The sequence below is a fragment of the Eptesicus fuscus genome, chromosome 12, assembly GCF_027574615.1.
Source record: "Eptesicus fuscus isolate TK198812 chromosome 12, DD_ASM_mEF_20220401, whole genome shotgun sequence".
NCBI lineage: Eukaryota > Metazoa > Chordata > Mammalia > Chiroptera > Vespertilionidae > Eptesicus > Eptesicus fuscus.
The window spans coordinates 90653632-90672331 of record NC_072484.1 but is presented as its reverse complement, the minus strand read 5'-3'; the positions used below and the strand labels follow the sequence as shown (position 1 = coordinate 90672331).

The 18700-nt window shown below is 52.1% G+C and overlaps 1 protein-coding gene across 1 annotated transcript in view; it reads right to left on the bottom strand.

The window, feature by feature from the left end:
* The window catches only part of CDH2 (cadherin 2), a 200278-nt gene extending 186087 nt beyond the window's left edge, over nt 1-14191 (bottom strand). The window contains exon 1 of the mRNA XM_054724358.1: nt 13947-14191. Coding sequence (XP_054580333.1) covers nt 13947-14006 — 60 coding nt within the window. The 5' untranslated portion in view covers nt 14007-14191. The remainder of the gene's footprint in view (nt 1-13946) is intronic.
* Between the last annotated feature and the right edge of the window lie 4509 nt (nt 14192-18700).

The window sequence follows — 18700 nt, the reverse complement described above, 5'->3', positions numbered from 1 at the left end:
GAAGGGCTCCCCTCCGCACACTAAGCACCGGGCAAACAGGAGCTTTCCTCACAGGAGCCCGCTCCCCGGAAGGCTCCCATCCACCCCAGGAAACACACCCACAAGCCCCGGCGGGAAAAGGTCCCCAGAGGAGTGGGAACCACCAGCCAGGCCACAGGCCAGTGCCAGACGTCACCCCACCCCACCGGGGCTCCTCCTGCTCTAGGCCAGCACACACCTCCATGGGGGGCGGGGGCCAGCAGAGAAAGCAAAGCACTGATGTGCACGGCCCAGGGACAGGGCAACAGGGTGCTGAAGCCCTGGGGGGGGTGGGGGGATGGGGAGGGGCTGGAGGGGGGGGAAGAGGAAGAAAAGGGGAAATATCTGTAATACTTTCAACAACAAAATTGTATTTAAAAAATAATACAAAAAACAATCTCCGCCTCATTAGTAACCAGGAGAAGGCAACTGGGAACTAAAATGAGGGAGCAAAATGCAGTCCACCGGACTGTGGGAAAGGCTCCAGGGGAGCTCCAACGCGGACGTGAAAACTGGGAAAAGACAGAAACACGTGCAGTCTGGGAATCGGGCCGGCGGGGCCGGCGGGTACAGACGGGCACGCACGCAGCGGGCAGCCCAGCGAGTCCCCGCGTCCACTCCGTGGCGTGCGGTCCAGAGAGGCCCGCATCCCGTCACCTCTACCACATCACAGAAAAAGAGCATCTGCAGAGGTGGTACATCATCCCCAAAAGCAAGGAGTAACTGCTAGGAAAGCAACACAGCCGTACCTCTAGAGCAGTGGTTCCCAACCTTTTTTTGGCCACGCCCCCCCAAGCATCTCTAAAACCCTGATGCCCCGCCCGCCATGACATAGAATTCTTCTTATTCAAAAAGTGAGCTCCTATTCACGTGGAGGAAGCCTAAAAGGCCATGAACTTGGTCTACACAAGCTTCCAAAGAACACGGCATCCACGAAAGACAAAAATAAAAGAACAGTTGAAGTGCTGAGGCAAAAATCACTAAGAAATCGTTAAAAAATAATATAAAGGGATATGGAAAAACAGCAAAAGTTTCAAAATGTATCATAGAGAACTGAAATGCATAAATATGTCACAATCTATATTTATGTGCTGTATCTGAGGCCCCTGGAACCGTAAGAAATGCAAAAAATTCAGTTAATAACTCATTCTCGAATCGCCCCCCTTCAAAGTCTCAGTGCCCCCCTGGGGGCGTGTGCCCACGTGGGGAGCCTCTGGGCTGGAGGGAGGGGTGGGAACAGTCCTCTGGAGACTCCCCAGGCCCTGGCACTCTCCTGTGTCTTAACGAGGCTGGTAGTTACGCTGACATATTTTATACACTTTATTGCTTAAGCTGTGAAAATACATGCTTTATATACTCCTCGACATGCACAATATTTTGCAATAGAAAACGTGTTTTTTTAAGGTTGAGCTTCATGCATATACAAGATGGAACCGGGTGGCAATCCTGCCTCAAAACTGCTCTACCTGCATTGAAATAAATGTCAAACCCAGAACCCCAGCTCTGCCGTGGGCTGCTGGCGCCGGGATGCTCTCTCACTTGCTCGGATCACTTCCGGCCCCGCGGCTGAGCCCATCTGTGCTTTGGTGTTCTCGTGTGTAAAATGAATAACGTTCTTCTTTGCGAATTAAGTGAGTTAATACATGCAAAGTACTTAAAACAGGAAAGACCGAATGAGAGGCAGAGAGACACGCAGAGAGAGAAACACTGGTGTGGAAAAGAAACACGGACCGGCTGCCTCCCGCACACACCTGAGTTAGGGGTCACACCTGCCCCCCAGCAGGAGTCGAACGTGCAACCTTTTGGCGTCCCGGGCGATTCTCCAGCGGAGCCCGCCGGCCAGGGCAGCCCACTGGATCTCCAGAACCCGCCTCCCAGGGGCCCTGAGCGCTGGGCAGGTCAAACGCGCTGTCCGGTTCCACCAGCACCGAGTCAGACCTCCGCTCCTGACCTGGCGCCACCCGGCCTCTCTCAGCCGCTAACCCAGTGAAACCGGAGCGAGAAAAAGAATGAAACCTGAAAACCTACGGAAACATCCTACTTGACAAAGGAACCATTTTAGGGCAGAAAAATAGAAATTACATTGATAAATGATAGTCGCCCACGTGTCCTTATGAATACGTTGTGTTATGTATGTAAAATCGGGGAGGTATAAATAAAGCGAGACCCACTACTTCATACCACACACAAGTCAGTTTCACACAAGCGAAACCGCTCAATGTGAAAATATGAACAGATAAGTACAATGTGATATTTACAGCTTGGCTCACCCACCACAGAACAGTCTTCCAGAAACACTATACGTGTGTGTGTGTGTGTGTGTGTGTGTACATGTGTGTGTGTACATGTGTGTGTGTGTGTGTTTATGTATAAACATTTGTCTATCTTAATTATGAAGAACCAAGGCTCGGGAAAAGAAGGATTCAGAATCCTGACAATATCCATTACTTAGGCAAATAACTAAAAAAAGTAGCCCCACCATTTTTAAAAATGCTAATATTTTAGGCCATAAAATGGTATCAGTGATTTGCAGAAAATGCATTTTTATTTACATTTAAGTATACCACTATCCCCCTTTTAAGCATAGCTGCACTGAGACCGCCTCAAATAAAGGTAAGACCATAACCCAAATCATGGAATAATTCAGTTTTCTTTACGAGGTACTTAATTACAAATCAGCTCATACATTAAGTCGATGGCTAAGATATTCTCCCCTAAATCTTCTCAGTTATCTGTCAAACAGAAAAGACAGCACTGTAAATAAACTAATGCTGACAACACACACACTGTATGTAAACGAACACGTGTATGGCAGAAAAACTATGTGCAGGGATGAAACACCAGTAAATACAAATTATATAGCAATGAGCTAAGGCCACACAACGTGTACAACCTTCTTAAGTCCTGTGAAAGGAAGTCCACGTGTAAGAACATAAACAAACGAGAGCTGCCTTGAAGCAACACATCCTTGGTGGGCCATTCCTCCTGGAGTCTAATCCCTTCGACCTCATCATTATGCATAAAATGCTCCACCTAGAACCTAGATCCGCTCAGCAAGCATTGTCAATGGAGGGAAAAGGCCTCTAGAAAAGAGATCGTGGGACATGTATGCACACAGCAGTCCTCATGGCCGCCTTTCCTATGTTTGAAAAACCTACGCAGCGTGGCAGGTGCGGATCAGGTGGCTGGGCACCATTCTTTGCACCGAAAGGTTGTTGGTTCGATTCCCGGTCAGGGCCCGTGCCCAGGCTGAGGGCAGGAGGCATGGAGGAGGCAGCCAGTGGATGGTCTGCTCTCTCCTTGATGCTTCTATCTTTTTTTCTCTCTCCCTCTCTTTCTAAAAGTTAATATTGAAAAAGATATTTTTTAAAAATTAAATCTAAAAAAAAAAAAATTAAAAATCTACACAAACACCAAAGAAGGTCAACTGCACCCAACGATGCACTGAACGGCGGGGAACGGGCGGTGTGTGGAAGCATAAGCCCTCATGTAACCTCTTTTTAATTAAAAATAAAGCTGTGCAAGGCCTCGTGAAGAAGTGGGTCACTATTAAGTCCAGAGGCGTTACTAAGAAGCACCACTTTCGATTAGAACCTGTTCACACTCAAACCTTCTGCGTGAAGACTTCAGGTCAAAAAGACACTGAGTTCTTTGCCTCCATCCTCCTTCTCCTAGAGGGAGGCTACCAGCATGACTTCCTGAATTCCCAATGCGTTCGGCTTTGGACCGGAGCCATGTTGCCAAATGACCAGAATGACAGAAAAAGACGCCCGAGTTGGAAAAACCACAAGAGGCGTTTCGTGGCTGGACACCATCAACCTGCAAGTGACCTTGAGCCGAAACGCAACAGTGGAGCCGCTCTCTTTATGTTCTTTTTATTTTTTTTCCAAGTTCCTTAACTTCCCAGATGTCCCCATAGCGTCAATGAGTCTTTCCTAACTTTGTGACCAACCGAATAGATGGCAGGTGGCTATGGGCGGTGTTACGAACCACGTGGAAGATGCCAGACGCAAAGGTAATAAGTAGCGTGCCGTGTCCGACTACATGTATGTCCAAACACCAGCAAGCACTGTGCTACTAGAAACCGAGTCAAGCATCACCACGGGAGGACAGGACGGCGAAACTCGGAGGAGGGTAACTCTGGGTGCCGGGAGTGCTGTGACCGACCCGTCGCGGGTTCAAGTGTATGTTCCACTGGCGGCCGCTCAGCCGGCTACCCACGCTACGGGCACTCTCCTGCGTGCATCCGGTGCTCCCACCAACTCCGTGTGCGTGCGTGATGTGTGTGTGGAAGGTACATCGTGAACTCCCTGCCCTGTAGCATGGAAGGAGGACATGAGAACCCGATCTGGGGACGTTGGTACCAGGTAGGTTCGACTGGGGGGGGGTGGGGGGATGGTGCCAAAGGAGGGGCAAGAGGCTAACATTAGGGCCGCACCGAGCACGTTTTCCCTGCGTCCCTGCACCAGGAAGCCATGGAGAGCGAACTTCAGACTCCGAGCCATTGTGTTCACCAGTTAAGACAGCGGTCGGCAAACTCCTTAGTCAACAGCCAAAGATCAACAGCACAACGACTGAAATTTCGTTTGAGAGCCGAATTTTTTAAACTTAAACTTCTTCTAACGCCACTTCTTCAACATCGACTCGCCCAGGCCGTGGTATTTTGTGGAAGAGCCACACTCCAGGGGCCAAAGAGTGGCTCGCGAGCCGCAGTTTGCCGACCACAGAGTTAAGACAACAAAAGCAAAAATTTAAGGTGGTCCGAGTCTCCCGTGTGTTAAAGATTTATGTTCAGCTGAAGTGGATTGTATCCCCTGTGCACGTCATAAAATTAATGTGTTTCAGTCATTTATTTCAGAATTCACTGAACAACTCCCCCATCAAGTAACAGGCATGCTGCTGGAGATTAGAGTGCAGCCAAGGGTATCCACCCGCCACCAGCTGGTCCAGTTACAAACAAAATAGTTCCAGGTTTTCTCAGCAGCAAGTCCATCCGGGTGTGCGCCGAGCCACGCACGAAACCTTCCCAGGAACCTGTCTGTGGCAGGTCCTTCTGAGGTCTGGACGTCCATTGTGAAAGCTGCCAAATGATTTCCTTTGTGGGAGAAAACGTGATTTAAACTATTAATGGAAAAGGTGCCATTAAACCTTAAAAACATTTCACAACCTAGTGATAGAATCTCTTGAATTTCTTTTCACACAAAAGAATGTGGAAAAAAAAGGTGTGTGTGTGTGTGTGTGTGTGTGTGTGTGTGTGTGTGTGTTAATATGCATAGCCTTGAGAGTTCCTGTAGGCTGCTGGGAAGTATTTTAAGTTCCAGGATTCACACAAAAGAATTACTTTGAGCACTTATCAGTCTATTATTTGATGATCAAGACAATTGGAAGAACATTATAAAACTGACTATGAATCATTTTCGTAAGGTATCTTTTCTTCTTTCCCTGAGAGAACACATTTAAAAAAATAAGTGAAAATCCTAACCAACCATTAAATTTTAGCTTCACATTCCAAAATAAGTGTGAATATTTAGGGTCAAGATTAAACGGAGAATGTAACTCAAAGGCTAACTACGTGAGCCCTGGCTGGCGGGGCTCTGTGCTTCGAGTGCCCGCCTGGCACCGGAAGGTCTAGGGTTCACGTCCCGGTCAAGGGCACGTACTTGGGCTGCAGGTTCCATTCCCGCCCCCGTCGGGAGGCAACCAACGATGTGTCTCACATCAGCGTTTCCCTCTGTCTCTCTCCCCTGTCACTCTCTCTAAACATCAGTTGAAAAAATACCCTTGGGTGAGGAGTTTAAAAAAGTTAACTACTTTAAACTTTTTATCAACTCAGTAGAGATCAATTTCAACTGTGCGACGCTCATCCCCTAAGAGTCATAACCCAGGGTGCAAGCCTGGGAGAGGAAGGACCACTGCTCTGCAGTGGGGCTCCCCTCCACCATGGCTGGGGGCGTTTTCCTCTGGATTCCCCAACGTTCAAAATGCCTCGAGTCCGTTTCATCACGTCTACATGCAACAAAGCCTCCTATCTCCCAGAGTTACAGAAATACTTACCTGAGATAACATAGCTTCCCTCCCTGAAACTATGTTAGGGTTGTTTAATTAAAATTTATTTCATTAATTAGTACAAAACCTTCATTGTAAGGTTTAGTGCTGGGGGGGTTTGCAGGCCGGCCACACCCCCGGCTTTGTCCGGAATGACGTCCAGAAGACGTCCGGTCTATCAGATCTAATTAGCATATTACCCTTTTATTAGTATTGACTAGAGGTCTGGTGCATGAAATTCGTGCATGGGGAGGGGTGTCCCTTAGCCCAGTCTGCACCCTCTCCAATCTGGGACCCCTTGAGGGATGTCTGACCAGTGGGATCGGGCCTAAACGGGCAGTCGGGCATCCCTCTCACAATCCAGGACTGCTGGCTCCCAACCGCTCGCCTGCCTGCCTTCCTGATTGCCCCTAACCGCTTCTGCCTGCCAGGCTGATCACGCCCTAACCACTCCCCTGCCAGCCTGATCAACGCCTAACTGCTCCCCGGCTGGCCCGATTGCCCCTAACTGCCCTCCCCTGACATTATGGTTGCCCCTAACTGCTCTCCTCTGCCGGCCCGGTCACCCCTAACTGCCCTCCCTGCTAACCTGATCGCCCACAACTGCCCTCCCCTGTAGGCCTGTTGCCCCCCAACTTCCCTCCCCTGCAGGCCTGATTGCCCACAACTGCCCTCCCTTGCAGGCCTGGTCCCTCCCAACTGCCCTCCCCTGCTGGCCATCTTGTGGTGGCCATCTTGTGTCCACATGGGAGCAGGATCTTTGACCACATGGGGGCAGCCATCTTGTGTCTTGGAGTGATGGTCAATTTGCATTTTACTCTTTTATTAGATAGGATATTTGAAGAGGTAGCAGCAAATACCTCACGTTCCCGTGGTTGGGCCTGGTGTATGTGCTCTTCAGAGTTGTCAACGAATGACAATTGCTAATAATAAATCAGTTGTGAAATGCCTTAGAACTGCACATGTGCGAAAGGCAGAAGGAAGAGAAAACTGAAAGGGCAATCTCTAGACCCCACGGAAGGCAGCAGTGCCGAGGTGCAGTATTTCACGCAGCAGAAGGAAAGCTGAGCGACATCACATTCTAACTTAATGAAAAGAGTCGTTTAAGTCATTTCACATTTCCAGTTCCAGGAACTTGTGGAATACTACAGATGGTTCAGACCATGCCCCTTCAGTTAACCTTTGTTTACTATTTCCTGAATCCACTAAAACATTAACTAATACATGGAAATTGGGGGGAGGGGCAATCTGGGTTTAAATATTTGAAATTATGGCTGTGAAGTAACTATTTTTTTAATTAACACAGAAACCAATATTAAAACCACAATATACAACTGTACACTATGGTCAAGTAAAATTTTAAAATTAACATAAAACAAATATTAAAATCACAATATACAGAACTACACAAGTACGCGGTTACTCCGGTATTTATTTTCATCATAGGTAGGTTTATTTTGGAAAAGAAAAACCTAAGAACAGATCATGGATCAGGCCCCTCTCCAAGTCCCTCTATTAGGAGTGCCGTATTTTATTTATAACAGCACCTCCAATTCAATAGCTCACGCTGCTGTAAAAGCATCGCTGCGAGGGGAAAACCCACGGTCAGTAGCTGACTTCATCTGGGCAGCAGAAGACCGGGGCACGCTACACTCGCGCTCTCCTGCATCTCGATTCTGGACACTCGCGAGATCACGTTCACCTTTCACTGCCCGAACCGATGGAAAATACTCAATCCGCCGAGAGAAGGTAAGAAAGACCACAACGGCTTAACCAACGAGCCCCACCTCTCAGGCCCGGGAAGCTCAGCCCCGCGTGGCCGTTCCCGGATACGACATGGAAACGTATCTATTATTTAACCATCCACTCATTTAGCCAGTCTTCCTCTGGACCTCCTTGTGGCTCAGCTTCCTATAGGTTGCTCTCAGCCCAACTCCAGAATGTTCTGGGGTTAGCTGAGGTCATCTGTGGCCTCTGTCCGGTTTCTCTTCAGCCGGAAGCCCTGAAGTCCCACCGACTATTCTGACGGTCCTTCCTTGCAGCTTTTCTAGGTCCAGGCCAAAAGCACTGGGTGGTTTAACAATCCTTTCCTTGACCTGGAACTAGAACTAAAATGCTTTATTTCGCACAGGAAGGGTCTGGAATCGGACTGCACATGACCATCATTTATTAAATTGGTGCCTAGCGATAGGTTTTCAGAAATCAACCAACCCCATCTTCTGTAATTATTTAAAAAAGGCTTCAATGCATAGCCTTATATATGTACACACAACATGCGTGCATTAGAAAACAGACATATCTATAGAAACATAGCTAGAGGAGGACTTGCTAGGTCTAAGGCCTTATACTAGTATTGTTAACGCGGATCCAGTCCCAGGTCATGAAGGCTAGGGACTCTCAAAGGAACATTAAAGTACAAAAATAGCAAAAGGGCTCATTCTTCTTCTTAACGTTACACTTTCCTGACTTCAATACTAACTGGCCCCTGTCTGCAAAAAGTTTATCTTTAGCAGTCAAAGCAGTACAGCCCATGAGAAAAATTATGTTTAAACGTCAAGCATATAAAAAACACAGAGAATTTCTAACCTATCGTATATGGGGTGCTGTTAATAGCCCTGAAATCATTCTATCACTGTGAGTACCTGAAAATCCTTGCCCTTCAAGTTAAAGACTGAAGTCATTCCAAAGTCTCTATGAAGGAGGCAGAGTTGGGATGTGTTTTTGAAAAGCTGCAAGAATCACAGGACTGAAAAGTCCCTCAGAGATCAACAAATCCACCCAGGTCCAAGATTTTACTACTTAGAAAAAGGATGCCATGGGCGTTTAAGAGAGCAAACCACATCTGGACCAGATTAGAACCCCAGACATCCTGCCCTTGACACTCAACACTACTAGCCCATGCCCTTGACCCTACTAGCTCATGCCCTTGACCCTCTGAAAGAGCAGATCATTTGCACAGGACTAAGTTACACTCTTGGTGCCCAAACCACCTTTGATGCCACACACAAATTAACTATCAACTGACACTTCATGTCAAACTGAGATAAATGTTAGAGGAGACACATATGTAGATAGCAGTCCTCAACATACATGTTGTGTGTTTATATATGCAACCCATAAAAACGGGTGGGGTTCAGCTCGTATAGTGGGAAGCTCAGACAAGTGCACTGAGTACTAAAAAGAGTAGCAAGAAATGAAAACTAAGCAGTATTTATGCGTAACCTCGATTTTCTTTTAAAAATTGTATTATAATATAACTTATAATCTTTATGTCCAGTTCTTTCCAAATTCCATTTAGCTCCTAAATTCACCTTCCTCCACTTACTTTAAACCCGTCACTTTATATACGTAAAAGATATAGCTCTTAATAAAACATTTATCTGCCAGGCATGAATAAAGCTGTTTAATTAAAATTTATCTACAGTTAGTAAAACACACAAAGATTCGTATCTACTCAAATTCACTGACATAATTTGCTGAAAAAAATAAGACAAATGTAAGTTTTAGTAGGAAAAAAACAGAAATGTGAGGCATAATGGTTTGCTGGTACAAATTATGTGTCAATTATAGTTCTTAACCCAACTTGAAAATACTTAGGTTCTAGAAGGTTCTATCATATTAAAGGCAGATATGAAATACTCAAATTACAGAACCCAAATTCTAAATCACATTTTTTAAATAGTTGATAAAATTCGCCACAAGTCTGTGCAGTGCTTAAACTTGATTACTTTTTGTATTTGAGCCAACAGAACAAATCTGAATAACGTTAACTTGGGCAAAATGAAAGTTTATGCACAGACACTATATTTCTTAAATATCAGCTCTGATTTTTTTTTTTAATCACTCTCCTAACTTGAAACTTTCCATTGGAAAACAGGATGGGGATATGAGTTACTAAGAATTTTTTAAAAGGCATTTTAAAGCAAGATTAACTGTTGCTTTAATCTTGACATTTCCCGATTAATAACCCTAAAGCTTAATGAGGCACAACAGGTTTAAGAATTGAAGATTTTTAATGAAAAAGGATATTAAGAACTGTTTGGTGCAACACACTGTCACCAAAGTAATCTGTTTCAGGAAGACATGAGTCTCTACGTGGAAAAAAGTATGAACTCCCTACAAAGAAAACTTCCCATTAAAACCTCAGTCCAATGTGGAGGTCAAAGCAGACTTTAATACAGGAACGGAAGTCCAAGAGTGCACTCCGTAAATGAATTCTGAATTTGCAACTGAGGCCTCACAATTATAAATATAAACTTTACATTCTATTCTTAATGATGCCTATAGAAGCACTTTAGGGTACACAAAATATTATGCCCCAAATCGTGCCTAGTCTGTCGGCAATGCACCATCTAGGGGTGGTAACCACGGGCCACAAAGTAAGAAAAGGACAAAGATATGCATAACTATGTCTAGTGAGCAGAGTAAACTGAACACCAACTATGTTCATTCTCCTTATTTTCACGAGAACTTATCACAAAGACACATGAAAATCAAATAAACATAAACACACGCATAGTTTATACTTCAAGTGATTACTGCATTCCAGATTTTCCACATCCTAAAAAAAAAACAAACAACTTTTTAGAGACGATTCCTGTGTTATTAATCTCTTCAAGTCTCTACCTAAGTCCATGAAAATCCCACATGGTTAACACATCTTCTCTCCCATGTCCTCATCCAGGGCTGAACGCCGGACCTGTGTGGTAAGACTCTGATTCTAGAACATCCATGGACGTCAGGCTGATGTCCTTGATGCATCCTAACACATACATGTTATTTAGATGAGGACAAGAGCTACGCCATTAAAATGTGAACCAGACAGAGAAAACAGGTTTTTACCCTATTCACTACGGGGGAGGTAGTGGAAGTAAAATGGATTGTTCCCCCTGACGACAAATCTGCTCATGGGTTTGAAAGCCACGCATATAATTTAAAATGAAAGCTTTGGTAAGTGAAGTCTAAGGCTCAATTTTTACTTTTTACTTTTTAATGTAACGGACAATGCTAATACCTTAAGTTAAAGTCAAAAAGAGAGACATTTTAAATACGTAAATCTCGGTAATAGAATAACAAAACTCACAAAGAATTACCTCAAAGTGAAAAAAAAAGTGTTCAAAATAAAAAAGGGACACTTCGGCTAAAAATTAAAAGTATGAAGTCCTTTTTGAATATTCAGTGGTTCTTATTTCACTGTTCTGAAAAAAACAAGGTTGCTCTGTACCTACACTAATGACCTACTCATTCTCTTTTCTAAAACTCTCGGCGCCCTAGTCTGGCCTGAAAAAAAAAAAAAAATCAGACTTAAGAGCAGCGGATTGCAGAGGGGCCATGCACCTTGCAGACAGACCTTTGTTACTCTGGGGTGCAGAGCAGACCGCGAGCACAAAGTCACGTCTAACCTCAGCGCACAGCCCACAGGGTGCACACAGCCCTGAAACGCACGTCGCACCCACTGCCCCGCGTCCGCTCCCGATGACCTTGCCAATCACGGGGTGCCCGGCCGGACCTGCACCCAGGAATTACGAGGCCGCCGGCCAGCTGGACGACAAGGCCGTAAGTCCCCTTCCCCGGGGGTTTAGAAAGGTCAACACAGCAGGGTCTGGAAGAAACTGGAAAGATCAGCATAATGTTTGACATTTATAAATGGGGCTTCTAAATCCTACTTCAGGAAAAGGGCAGATGACCTGCAAAAGCCACACCTGACTTCAAGGTACGTGACAACACGAGGAGATGAAACTCTGCCGGTGCCACCCCAAGCCCCGGGGATCCATGACCTGGGGCCGTCTCCTCCAGTCCGAACGTCCCTGCACCCCATTCCCTTAAAACTTACTTTCAGGCCAGAAAGTGATGAACATGTACCACCTACTGCTGGCTCGCACCCGGAGGACATTTTATGTTCAAAAATAATACTTCTAGAAATAAGACTTTTTGATCTATGGCACCTCCTTTGTTAAATAAAAAAAAGAGAGAATATCTGATGTGCCCAGGATCCAGGAGTTTACCCAGCCTTCCCCTCCACTTCAAACACCTCAAGTGGCACTTTTTCCTCCTCCCCTCAGCCCAGCCTCTTTCCTGGGCCCCGTTTGGAAAGGAAAAAGCTGTGGGTGCAGGGACAGGAGGCCAGAGGAGGAGGGGGTGCTCTCAGAATGAAGGCGGCTTTACAACAGGAGGCCCTTTGGTCTCCTCCCCGAGGTGAGAGGTGAGATCCCCTCCCCTCCCCTCCCCAAAAGGCAGAGGCCAAAAATGTCTGGGCTCACAGTGCTGACACCCCAGGGTCCCAGAGAGGCCAGGGGAGGGCGGACCCGCCAGTGGGGGGAGGGGAGGGGGAAGAGAGAGAGAAAAAGAGAAGAGAGAGAGAGAGAGAGAGAGAGAGAGAGGGGGGGGGGCGGGGAGGAGCAGGAGGCCAAAGAACAAAAGCAGAAAAACAAAAGCAGAAACCCAAGGAGAAAGGAAAGACGGACCCGGACCGTGGGAGGGAGAGCCAGCCGGCGGGGGAGAGGAGACTGGGGGGAAGGGGGAAGGGGGGGGACAGACCGCGCGGCCCTGCCGGCCCGGCCTCTGCGCGCACCATGGACAGGGCTCGGCCGGCCCGCGCCCCTCTAGGGGGCGGTGGGGGAAGCGCGAGGGCCTGGGCGTCGGCCGTCCCGCCCGGGTGCCCGCAGCCCCCTCCCCGGGCCGCAGCGCGCCAGGCCCCGACCCGCAGGAACCACGGGGGGGGGGGGGGACCCGCACCGCCGGTCCCGGCCCGGCCGCCCCCGACCAGCCCCACTTCCGAGCCCGCACTTTTCCGCGCGGCCCCCGGCCGGGCGCCCCCGCAGCGGGCGGTGCTCCCGGGGCCCCTCCGGCGGGTCCCCCCGAGACCCGAGTCTGCAGGGAGGGCGGACCCGACCCTCCCCAGCAGCCGGTCCAGAATCCAGAAACGAAACGCACCGCGTGCGGGGACGGGCTCGGGACCCCGCCCGGCCCGCACCAAACACGGGGGTCGCCGCGGAGGCGCGCGGGGTCTCCTCCCGGGACGGGCCGGCCGGAGGCCAGGAGGGGCCGCGGGCACCCCCCGCCCTCGGACGCCGCGGGGAAGTTGGGCGGCCGGCCGGGCTGGAACCCGGAGCAGGTGCCTCCGGCGGCGGAGAGCCCTGCTCTGCCGGCTCCCGGGAAGGCAGGCCGGCCTCTCCCCGGGCGTGCACAGCGCCAGGCTCCGGGCGAAGGCGCGCCGGGGCGCACGCGGGGAAGGGGCGCGGGCCCCGGAGGGAAGAACCGCCGAGGAACGGGACGTGCCCCTCCCGGCGGGACGGGGGCGCGCGGGCCGGGGCAGGTTCCCGCAGGCACAGGGGCGAGGCTGACCCGCCCCGGGGGACCCACAGCAAACGGTGGGCCCAGAGAACCGGCCTGGGAGGCCACTCGGGGCCGGGGGAAGACAATAGGACAGCGGCGCCCTCGGGCACCACCGAGGCGCGGGGCCAGGGTGCGGCGGGGCGGAGGCAAGTCCCGAAACTCCGACACCAGAGTGCGCGCGGCTCCCGCAAACTCGAGCCCCATCCCGGCGGAAACGAACACGCGCGAAAGGGGGCAAAGTGGGGTTCGAGGGGTCGGAGGGCCGCCTTACCTCGCCCTCCCGCCGCCCAGGGACGGAGCCCGCGGGCTCGCCCAGCCCCGGAGGGGGACCCGGAGGGGGCCGCGATCGCCGCCGCGGGACGCGCCCGGGAGAGGCGCGAGAGCCCGGCCGCCCCGACCCCGCACCCGCCGGAGCCGCCGGTCCGCGCAGCTCCCGGCCGCGCGGGGCCGCACCTTCCTGCCGGGTGCGCAGCCCGGCCCGCAGCGGCGCGGGGAACAAAGGGACCGGGCCGCCCGCCCCGCCCGCCCGCCCGCAGGCCCGCCCGTACCTGGAGCAGGGCCGCCAGCAGCGGCAGCAGGGTCCGCGGCGCTCCCACGATCCGGCACATGGAGGCGGAGAGGGGCCGAGCGAGGAGCCGGAGGCGGCGGCGGCGGCGGCACCGGCGGCGGCGGAGAGAAGGCTCCAGGCAGTGGCCACCCCTTCCCTCCTCCTCCCACCCCACCCCCTGCTCCGCGCTCCCCGCCAATGGAGAGCGAGCTGGGGGCGAATAGCGGGCCGCGCCGTCCGTCCGTCCGCGGGACTCGCACCCGGAGTAATAACACGGACCGAGACCAGGGGGCGGGGGCGGGGCGGGGGCGGGGGGCGGAGGGGCGGGCGCGAGGGGTGAGCGCGGCCGAGGGCAGCGGGCGGCTCCGCCGGGGCCCTAGCGCAGCGGCCGCCGGAGGGACGCGGGAGGCGGCGGGCCCCGCGCCGGCGGAGGATGCGGAGGTGGAAGTGGAGCCGCGGCTCCGCCACGCGAGGGCTCGGCTCGTGTGTCTGCGGTTTGTCCCTCCGGCCGCTCTTCGGGGCCGCTCGCCGCGACAAAGACGCCGGGGACAGCGCCGCAGGGAGGGCGCTCGGTGCCTGGCGCGCGGCACCCACAAAGGGCAGCAGTCCCGCCGCCGGCGCCTCCGCTGCGTGGGGGGCCCCGCGCCGCTCCTCCGCTCCCCTCCTCGGGGGCCGGGCGAGTGGGAGGCGGACCGAGCACCGCGCGGAGGTGCAGCCGGGCGCCGGCGTCACCACGACCGCCGGGGATCCGTCCCGCGAAGCGGCCGCCGCGGCCGAACCTGCCGCCTGCGCGCCGCGCCGCTCCCCGCGCGCCCCGCCCCCGGCCGCCGCCGCCGCCGCCCGCGCACTGCGCTCGGCCTCCGCGAGCGCCACCCGCCACCCGCCGCCCGCGCCCCGCGCCCTAACTCGCCGCCGCCGCTCCCGCCGCACGCGCCGCCCGGTGCGCGGCCGCTCCGCTCCCAGCCTCCCGCCGCCGCCGCCCTCCCCCGCCTCCCTCCTCCGCCGGCCTCCCCGCCCGCGTCGCGGCCAATCGGAGGCCACCGAGCCGCGGCGGTAGCTGCCGGATCCGCGGCCGCCGCCCGCCCCCGCCCCGCGAGCGCCCCGGTTTTGCTGCAGCCCGCGGGGGGCCGCCGGGGGGAGGCCGGGTGCGCGGCGCGCCGCCCGGCAGGTGGAGGGGCTGCGGGCCAGAAGTTGCGCAGGAACTTGATGGGCGCCTGGTCCCCCCGGGACCGCGAGGGGAATCGGTTAGAGATGCGGGAGGGGCGGGGCGGGGCCGGGATGCCTCCGAGGCCGCCGGACGCGCTGCTCCTCTTTCTGTTGGTCCTTCTTTCCAGGTGGAGGCTCTCCCTGGGCCAGGACCGGGGATGGTAGGAGCCGGCAGACCCCACCAACGGCAAAGCGGGGAGCCCGTGCTGGCCACCGCGGTCCGGGGGCGCTCGCTCAGCCCCAGCCACCTGCGGCGGGCAGGGCGGGCGCGCGGAGCCCCCACCTCCCCACCTCCCAGGCTTTGGGGGACGTTTGCTTTTGTTCCCCTGGGAGATGGAGTGCGTGGTTTCTTCTCGGCAATCTCCCGTTCTCCGTTCCTGCCCGTCAGTGTGTGTTAGGGAACAGTTTCAGGACCTGCCTGCCCCCTACACCACCCCAGCAACAGTGAGAAAGGGGAAAAGGGGGACCCCGCCTCAGAGCCAGGACGGGGCATGGACATGGGGCGGTCTGAAAGGTAACGGGACTGGTGCAGAGTTCGCCCCCAGCACAGGACCTGGCTTCTTCCTCGGAGGCAGGAGCTGGGAGCGGGACACCCAGAGGGAGAGGCTGGGCACCTTTAGGGAACAGACTGTGGAATGGAGGGAAGGCTGGGGGGGGGGGGGAAGGGGTGGCAATTGATTTGGGTGAGATAATACATTTTTTTCCCCCAGAACCCTTTTTTCCCCCCCAAGTTTTATAGGTAAATAAAAACACCGGTTTTATCTAAGTGTCTCAACACTTTGTAGGTTGTTGAACTTTGTAGGAACAAAGTCTCTTGGTTTCTGTAACCGAACATTGTTTGAATTTGAGTTTCAGGATATCGATCACTGAAGAACTTGATGAATCTCTCAAAATCAGGTCCTCATGTCTTTGACGTAGGTGGTGCAGCTTTTAATAATGTACTGTCACTGGCGAGGCTTTTCAATTTTTAATTCCCATGGGGGAAGCTTATTCAGTGTTAATTAAAACATAATATTGTAGGCCATTTCTTAATGAAACTCAAAAAAAAATTTTTTTTTCCCTGGCTTTTCTTCTCAGAAGAATGAGGAAGGTCATGTTAATTAAATTGAAAGACCAAAGGTTCGGCGTGTTCTTCCTTTCTCTTCCTTCTCTGCTAGATATTCTTGCCACACTGTTGCTCATCCGCACAGCAGTCCTCCTGGCCATAGGCTCTGGAGAAGTTCCATTTTCAAGGAGCCACGCGAAGTGACACCAGGTTCCCTAGCAAGATGGGGGTGATGTTTGTTTACCACAGAGGAGGGTTTACGATCCCCTCTTCCTGCCTGAGAGTTCAGCCGTGATCCTTCAGGACCTGGGCCTTCCCATCCTCCCCACTCCCAGCCCGGCCCTCGATATTGATTGCCGGTCTGATTAATTTAAAGGTGGAACAGCTGGCTGCCAGCAGGAGTAGCTATGACTTGTTAGTATGAGGCTTGAAGCTTTTGAACATCATGCCCGTAATAAATTAAACTCTCGTAACTTCAGAATCTGCTTTGGAATGCCCACCGCTCAACTGATTCTCTGGTTCCAACAGGGTTTTTTTGTTGTTGTGTTTGTTTGTTTTTCTATCAGTTAAGTAAGCACCTGCTTTTTTTTTTTTTTTTGGTTCAACCAGCATGCCTCTGACCCTGCAGTGGTTGTGCATGGCCTTGGAATCTTGCCTGTGTTGAACCTGATCACATGGTCAGCCAAACTTTGCTCATCAGCCTGTCATCAGCAGAAGGGACAGCCTCGTCTAAAATCAGGTCCCTGGAGCCTCCGTGCGTTCATCTGATGTTAATAAAGCAGATTTGGTGTTGGCCTGGGCACGTTGGCCTGGGCACGCAGCGCGCGTTTCCCTCCCTTGCAGCACACTTGGGACAGTCTAATGAGGCCATTCATTTCTTTGGGCGGAAGGTGAGCACCCTCGGGTCGTCAGCCTCCGCTCGAAGCATCACCAGCCTGAAGTCTAACGTCCCATCAGCCTGCAGAGCGCCAGGGCTGGGCGGTGATGCAGAGAAACGGGCAGGTGGTGGGAGACGCCGGGGAAGACAAGCAGAAGAACAGAAACGAAGGCTGGACGCGTACTCTGGAAGTCAGTCTCATTCCTTGATTTCTGACCTGTGAGCCGCTGCTGATTTAGGACTTGAGGTCAGCAAACAAACGTGTGCACCGAACATCGTGGGCAGCCTGAGTGAGGGGCGTCTCCTGTTTTCACGTGTATGTCATGGCATAGCCATTCCTTTGTGCACACTCACTTCAAAGTCAAGTCAGAATAACTTTCTGTTGCGGTGAATTTTCTCGGACAGGAGATGCTAATTGTGCAAACACATCAGATGAGTGTTTGCTTCAAAGGGTCCTCCCTTTGGAAGCAAATGCCATGGGTAGTCTCTCTCTAGCAGAACCACGCCCCACGCCACCCAGCACCCAGCTCCCAGGCAGGGACCACACTTGCCTTGACTCTGACACCGACCTACGTGTCCCCCCCAAATGTTGAAGGAAGAGCTCTTCTACTCTGCCTCCTTCTCTCCTAACCTCCAGGGCAAGCTAGGAGTGCCCGTCTTCCCTTAGGGGGTGACCCTCCCATTGCAAGTTTTGCCCCGGTTAGCTTTGGTGTATTAAAGCTCAGGGTCCCTAGGCAAGGTCCCTTACACGGGGAGGACATTTTTTTTGAATGAAGCTTAAAGATGGCCTATGCAACTCCATCCTTTCATGAGAGCTCTGCGATTTAAAGAGGTGTACAGGGCTACCAGCTGGCAAGATGGGGCCCCCAAGGCTCTCGACCTCAGCTCTGCCTGTCTCTATGTGAGTCTAGCTCAGTGGTCGGCAAACTCATTAGTCAACAGAGCCAAATATCAACAGTACAACGATTGAAATTTCTTTTGAGAGCCGAAAACCGACTTCTGCGCATGGGCCACGAAGTTTCAATCGCACTATATGTGTGCGCCCGCACGTGGTATTTTGTGGAAGAGCCACGCTCAAGGGGCCAAAGAGCCGCATGTGGCTCGCGAGCCGCAGTTTGCCGACCACTGGTCTAGAGAGTCCCTTGTACCTTGAGATCATTCAACTATAGTTGACTCGAACAACCCAAGTTGCAACTGCATAGGTGTTCTTACACATGGACCTTCTCAATAAATGCAGTCAGTTGGTCCTTCCTGTCCACGGTTTGTGCATCTGTGAATTCAGCCAGCTGCAGGTTGGAAATAATGTGTTTGCATCCCAAAGCTCACCTTCCCAACCGGGGGTTCCCTGCTGGATGGAAAGTACCTTTTGGATCTGTGGTCTGCAGGGGTCATGCCCCTGACCCCTGTATATGCACTGAGAGATTTAAGAGAAAGAAAAAGAAAATGTAATGACGAGGATTTGCCCACTGTTTCTCTCAGGTATTTTGCTCTTCAAAGGCCAGGAATCCCCCCTTATCTTTTGGGAATACTATGCAAGACCCCCAGTACTGAAAACTTAGTACCAAACCCTATATGGTTTTTCCTATACACACATACCCGTGGTAAAGTTAAGTTTATAAATTAGGCA